The sequence below is a fragment of the Plectropomus leopardus genome, chromosome 9 (assembly GCF_026936395.1).
Source record: "Plectropomus leopardus strain MGB_pleo_1.0 chromosome 9, ASM2693639v1, whole genome shotgun sequence".
Taxonomy (NCBI): domain Eukaryota; kingdom Metazoa; phylum Chordata; class Actinopteri; order Perciformes; family Serranidae; genus Plectropomus; species Plectropomus leopardus.
This window is the reverse complement of record NC_142184.1, coordinates 187,501-195,000: the sequence shown is the minus strand read 5'-3', so window position 1 is coordinate 195,000 and position 7,500 is coordinate 187,501. Positions and strand designations below refer to the sequence as shown.

Below are 7,500 nucleotides of genomic sequence, written 5' to 3'. Positions count from 1 at the left end.
GGTTCCTCGTATATTAAATGAGATATTCGGTAGTTCGGTTCCTCGTATATTAAATGAGATATTCGGTAGTTCGGTTCCTCGTATATTAAATGAGATATTCGGTAGTTCGGTTCCTCGTATATTAAATGAGATATTCGGTAGTTCGGTTCCTCGTATATTAAATGAGATATTCGGTAGTTCGGTTCCTCGTAGCTCTCGGTGACCTTTAGCAGAGTCCCATTTGAGTTTGTGTCTGTTAGCTGCAGCAAACTGTGAACTCTGCAGCAGCCAGAATACTAACACTGACAACACGCTGACTTTACAGCACGAGGCGCCGACGCCACGTCACAAACGCACGAACACGGAGGGAAATCAGTGTTTGGTCCGCCGAAGAAACTTTATTAACTCACGTATTCGATATACATCTTTGATCCCGTGTAAAGTCAAAACAAAAACAATCTCCGTCCATCTGAGCAGCTCTGATCCTGTCCACACACAGATCACATGACCAGCCAGGTGTCAACAGGAAGCACTGCTGGACACAGGGACTGTCCACCAACAGAGGACAGAGGGACCAGATCTCTGGTTCCAGGTCCACGTCTGTGGTTTCAGGTCCAGGTCTGTAGTTTCAGGTCCAGGTCTGTAGTTTCAGGTCCAGGTCTGTAGTTTTAGGTCCAGGTCTATGGTTTGGGGACGGTGCGGTGGGTTGACTTGGCAGCGGGACGGAGAGGAATCCAAGTGTCTTTCTGGTGAAAGTCAGGCGTGTCCTGTTGATGGTCGAGGTTTCCATGGTGATGGTTGAGGTAACCATGGAGACTAAGTGTATGGCTGACGGCGAGGAGAGACGGACCTCACAATGATAGCAACTCCAACCAAAGTGTGTGTGTGTTTGTAATTGGCTGAGATGAAATATTCTCTTTGATGTTGAAGTGAGAACGCCTGGAGAACCCCAAACAGGAGAACCACTGCAGAACCAGTACAACACACTGCAGAACCACGTTAACTCGCTGCAGAACCAGAACAACACACTGCAGAACCAGTACAACACACTGCAGAACCAGAACAACACACTGCAGAACCAGAACAACACACTGCAGAACCACGTTAACTCGCTGCAGAACCAGAACAACACACTGCAGAACCAGTACAACACACTGCAGAACCAGAACAACACACTGTAGAACCACGTTAACTCGCTGCAGAACCAGAACAACACACTGCAGAACCAGTACAACACACTGCAGAACCAGAACAACGCACTGCAGAACCACGTTAATGCACTGCAGAACCAGAACAACACACTGCAGAACCAGAACAACACACTGCAGAACCACGTTAACTCGCTGCAGAACCAGAACAACACACTGCAGAACCACGTTAACTCGCTGCAGAACCAGAACAACACACTGCAGAACCAGTACAACACACTGCAGAACCAGTACAACACACTGCAGAACCAGAACAACACACTGCAGAACCACGTTAACTCGCTGCAGAACCAGAACAACACACTGCAGAACCAGAACAACGCACCGCAGAACCAGAACAACACACTGCAGAACCAGAACAACACACTGCAGAACCAGTACAACACACTGCAGAACCAGTACAACACACTGCAGAACCAGAACAACACACTGCAGAACCACGTTAACTCGCTGCAGAACCAGAACAACACACTGCAGAACCAGAACAACGCACCGCAGAAGCAGAACAACACACTGCAGAACCAGAACAACACACTGCAGAACCACGTTAACTCGCTGCAGAACCAGAACAACACACTGCAGAACCAGAACAACGCACCGCAGAACCAGAACAACACACTGCAGAACCAGAACAACGCACTGCAGAACCAGAACAATACACTGCAGAACCAGAACAATACACTGCAGAACCACGTTAACTCGCTGCAGAACCAGAACAACGCACTGCAGAACCACGTTAACTCGCTGCAGAACCAGTACAACACACTGCAGAACCAGAACAACACACTGCAGAACCAGAACAACACACTGCAGAACCACGTTAATGCACTGCAGAACCAGTTTGATGGAAGTATAAGTCTGTCTGTCAGGGCTGTACTTCAGCAGAGTACTGGAGTAAAAGTACTCAGTTACTCTGCTGCAGCTGTGGTGCGTTCAGGGCCTGCTGGGATTTATTCACTGACTGAACTTTATTGAAAACAGGATCTTTATTGAAACCAGCTCCGTGAACAAAGAGCGTCTGAACAAAAGAGTGAATTTAAATGAACTTTATTGAAAGGCTCGGGGTGAACAGTGTTAATGACCAGGCCGGCTTCAACAGAGAGGCTTTATTTAAACGCAGCGTGCGAACAAAGACACAAAACCACAGAATGGACTTCATTCAGCGCATTCAAAAATCTTTATAGACAGCAAACAGTGTTAACAGTCTGACTCCAGGCAGGCACCACACAGTCAGGGTGCCTGCTGCACACATGTATTTGTACACAGCTTCCCCTGAAATACTCCCAGCTATAATTAGGGACTGTTTGTTATTTATGAGGGGAGATTTAAACAACTTTAAATAGCTGTATTTTGTATTTATTTTACTGACAGTTTTAAAGAGCACATGGAGTTAGGAGGGTATGTTTTCTTCAAAGATTTTTTTCTCTAAAATGTTTTGGAGATTTTATGTGTACAAAATGTGATTTTTTTTTTCCATGCGTCAAAAATTTTTGGCAATTTTTTTTCTGTTTTTTTGTGAAATTATTTAATTGGAATTCTTTTTAAATAAAATTGAATTGAATGTGACGGTATTGAGAAAAAAACACGGCATCCAAACCCGCGGACATGAAAACGATTTTAAAATCTTACAAGTAGACCACAGTCCCTAAACACTGTAATTATTCTGGAGTCTGCAGCAGCCGTCTGTGTGTGTGTGTGTGTGTGTGTGTGTGTGTGTGTGTGTGTTTGTGAGGCAGTGTGTGTGTGTGTGTGTGTGTGTGTGTGTGTGTGTGTGTGTGTGTGTGTCCTGCTGTGTGTAATAACAGAGGAACTTCCTCCTCTGGTTGAATCAATGAGCTCTATATTTTCTGTCTCTTTTTTACTTGACTGCTTCTTCCTTCCTTCCCTCCCTCCCTCCCTCCTTCCTTCCTTCCTTCCTTCCTTCCTTCTTCTCTGCCTGTCTGATGAATGTTGCAGTAATTTTGGGGATGACTTGGTGCAGGTCACCATCATCACTGTCTTATCATATCAGTGTTATATCAGTATGTTGATATGAGAGTAGATTTGCTGTCAGATGGTGATGTGATGGTGTTATGATGGTATGCAATGGTGTTGTGATGGTGTTATGATGGTGTTGTGATGGTGTTATGATGGTGATGTGATGGTGTTATGATGGTGTTGTGATAGTGATGTGATGGTGTTATGATGGTGATGTGATGCTGTTATGATGGTGATGTGATGGCGTTATGAAGGTGTTGTGATGGTGATGTGATGGTGTTATGATGGTGATCTGATGGTGTTATGATGGTGCTGTGATGGTGCTATGATGGTATGTGATGGTGCTATGATGGTATGTGATGGTGATGTGATGGTGTTATGATAGTGATGTGATGGTGTTATGATGGTGATGTGATAGATAGATAGATAGATAGATAGGTACTTTATTGATCCCGAGGGAAATTTAAGTAACCAGCAGCATATTAAACATACAGAATAGAATATAGACCAATAAATATATAAGCAATATATACAGAGAAAAAGAGAGATGCAGAATATGCAAAAACGCAAGATATAAAACAACAATAACAATAAAACAGTGCAATACCAGTATGAACAGTGCAACAGTGCAAACAGTGTTTATCTGTGTGAGGAGGAGTTGAAGAGTCGTATGGCCTGTGGGACAAACGACTTCCTCAGCCTGTCAGTGGAGCAGGACAGGGACAGCAGCCTGTCACTGAAGACACTCCTCTGCCTGATGATGATGCCGTGCAGAGGGTGCTGGGCATTGTCCATGATGCAGAGCAGTTTGCTGAGAGTCCTTCTCTCTGCCACTGATGTGATCGAGTCCAGCTCTGTGCCGACCACAGAGCCAGCTTTTCTTACCAGCCTGTCCAGCCGAGAGGCGTCCCTCTTCTTGATGCTGCCTCCCCAGCACACCACAGCATAGAAGAGGACACTTGCCACAACAGACTGGTAGAACATCAGTAGGAGTTTCCGGCAGATTTTGAAGGACCCCAGCCTCCTCAAGAAGTAGAGCCTGCTCTGAGCCTTCTTGAGGAGGGTCTCGGTGTTGAAAGACCAGTCCAGTTTGTTGTCTAGCTGCAGCCCGAGGTATCTGTAGGTCCCGACCACCTCCACATCAGACCCCTCAATGGAGATCTGTTGCATAGGCGGCCTGGACCTCTGGAAATCCACCACCATCTCCTTGGTCTTGGTAGTGTTGATCTGCAGATGGTTTGCCCTGCATCATGTCACAAAGTCCTCCACCAGGCTCCTGTACTCCCCCTCCTGTCCATCCCTGATACATCCCACGATTGCAGTGTCGTCAGAGTACTTCTGCACATGGCACGGCTCAGAGGTGTACTTAAAGTCTGATGTGTACAGAGTGAACAGGACAGGGGAAAGAACAGTCCCTTGTGGTGCGCCAGTGCTGCAGACCACCGTGTCAGAGGAGCAGTCCCTCAGCCTGACATACTGAGGTCTCCCTGTGAGGTAGTCCGTAATCCAGGTCACCAGGTGTGATTCCACCCCCATATCTGCCAGCTTGTCTCTCAGTAGAGGGGGCTGGATCGTGTTGAAGGCGCTCGAAAAATCAAAAAACAGGATCCTCACAGCGCCACTCCCTGTGTCCAGATGAGAGTAAGCCCTGTGTAGCAGATACAGGATGGCGTCGTCCACCCCGACCTCCTCCTGGTAAGCGAACTGGAGTGGGTCGAGTGCCTGATGGTGTTATGATGGTGATGTGATGGTGATGTGATGGTGTTATGTGATGATGTGATGTGATGGTGTTATGATGGTATGTGATGGTGTTATGATGGTGATGTGATGGTGTTATGATGGTGATGTGATAGTGATGTGATGGTGTTATGATGGTATGTGATGGTGTTATGATGGTGATGTGATGGTGTTATGATGGTATGTGATGGTGTTATGATGGTGATGTGATAGTGATGTGATGGTGTTATGATGGTGATGTGATGGTGTTATGATGGTGATGTGATGGTGTTATGATGGTGATGTGATGGTGCTATGATGGTATGTGATGGTGTTATGATGGTGATGTGATGGTGATGTGATGGTGTTGTGATGGTGTTGTGATGGTGTTATGATGATGTGATGGCGATGTGATGGTGTTATGATGGTATGTGATGGTGTTATGATGGTGATGTGATAGTGATGTGATGGTGTTATGATGGTGATGTGATGGTGATGTGATGGTGATGTGATGGTATGTGATGGTGATGTGATGGTATTATGATGGTGATGTGATGGTGTTATGATGGTGTTGTGATGGTGATGTGATGGTGTTGTGATGGTGTTGTGATGGTGTTATGATGATGTGATGGCGATGTGATGGTGTTATGATGGTGATGTGATGGTGTTATGATGGTGATGTGATGGTGCTATGATGGTATGTGATGGTGCTATGATGGTATGTGATGGTGTTATGATGGTGATGTGATGGTGATGTGATGGTATGTGATGGTGATGTGATGGTATTATGATGGTGATGTGATGGTGTTATGATGGTGATGTGATGGTATTATGATGGTGATGTGATGGTGTTATGATGGTGCTATGATGGTATGTGATGGTGCTATGATGGTATGTGATGGTGTTATGATGGTGATGTGATGGTGATGTGATGGTATGTGATGGTGATGTGATGGTATTATGATGGTGATGTGATGGTGTTATGATGGTGATGTGATGGTATTATGATGGTGATGTGATGGTGTTATGATGGTGATGTGATGGTGATGTGATGGTGTTATGATGGTATGTGATGGTGTTATGATGGTGATGTGATGGTGATGTGATAGTGATGTGATGGTGTTATGATGATGTGATGTGATGGTGTTATGATGATGTGATGTGATGGTGTTATGATGGTATGTGATGGTGTTATGATGGTGATGTGATGGTGTTATGATGGTGATGTGATAGTGATGTGATGGTGTTATGATGGTATGTGATGGTGTTATGATGGTGATGTGATGGTGTTATGATGGTATGTGATGGTGTTATGATGGTGATGTGATGGTGTTATGATGGTGATGTGATAGTGATGTGATGGTGTTATGATGGTATGTGATGGTGTTATGATGGTGATGTGATGGTGTTATGATGGTATGTGATGGTGTTATGATGGTGATGTGATAGTGATGTGATGGTGTTATGATGGTGATGTGATGGTGTTATGATGGTGATGTGATGGTGTTATGATGGTGATGTGATGGTGCTGTGATGGTATGTGATGGTGTTATGATGGTGATGTGATGGTGATGTGATGGTGTTGTGATGGTGTTGTGATGGTGTTATGATGATGTGATGGCGATGTGATGGTGTTATGATGGTATGTGATGGTGTTATGATGGTGATGTGATAGTGATGTGATGGTGTTATGATGGTGATGTGATGGTGATGTGATGGTGATGTGATGGTATGTGATGGTGATGTGATGGTATTATGATGGTGATGTGATGGTGTTATGATGGTGTTGTGATGGTGATGTGATGGTGTTGTGATGGTGTTGTGATGGTGTTATGATGATGTGATGGCGATGTGATGGTGTTATGATGGTGATGTGATGGTGTTATGATGGTGATGTGATGGTGCTATGATGGTATGTGATGGTGCTATGATGGTATGTGATGGTGTTATGATGGTGATGTGATGGTGATGTGATGGTATGTGATGGTGATGTGATGGTATTATGATGGTGATGTGATGGTGTTATGATGGTGATGTGATGGTATTATGATGGTGATGTGATGGTGTTATGATGGTGATGTGATGGTGATGTGATGGTGTTATGATGGTATGTGATGGTGTTATGATGGTGATGTGATGGTGATGTGATAGTGATGTGATGGTGTTATGATGATGTGATGTGATGGTGTTATGATGATGTGATGTGATGGTGTTATGATGGTATGTGATGGTGTTATGATGGTGATGTGATGGTGTTATGATGGTGATGTGATAGTGATGTGATGGTGTTATGATGGTATGTGATGGTGTTATGATGGTGATGTGATGGTGATGTGATAGTGATGTGATGGTGTTATGATGATGTGATGGTGTTATGATGGTATGTGATGGTGTTATGATGGTGATGTGATGGTGTTATGATGGTGTTGTGATGGTGATGTGATGGTGTTGTGATGGTGTTGTGATGGTGTTATGATGATGTGATGGCGATGTGATGGTGTTATGATGGTGATGTGATGGTGTTATGATGGTGATGTGATGGTGCTATGATGGTATGTGATGGTGCTATGATGGTATGTGATGGTGTTATGATGGTGATGTGATGGTGTTATGATGGTAT

General features: G+C 44.5%; 2 protein-coding genes across 2 annotated transcripts in view; both read left to right on the top strand.

Moving 5' to 3' along the window:
* plxnb3 (plexin B3) overlaps window positions 1-7,500 on the top strand; it is a 72,349-nt gene that overhangs the window by 5,767 nt on the left and 59,082 nt on the right. The gene's annotated exons all lie outside the window — the stretch shown is intronic.
* On the top strand, window positions 484-2,894 carry LOC148188616 (uncharacterized). Its single transcript, XM_088081470.1, has 3 exons — window positions 484-637; window positions 910-1,082; window positions 1,182-2,894. Exons 1-3 carry the CDS (start codon window positions 484-486, stop codon window positions 2,160-2,162), a joined length of 1,308 nt encoding a protein of 435 aa, XP_087937596.1. The 3' UTR covers window positions 2,163-2,894.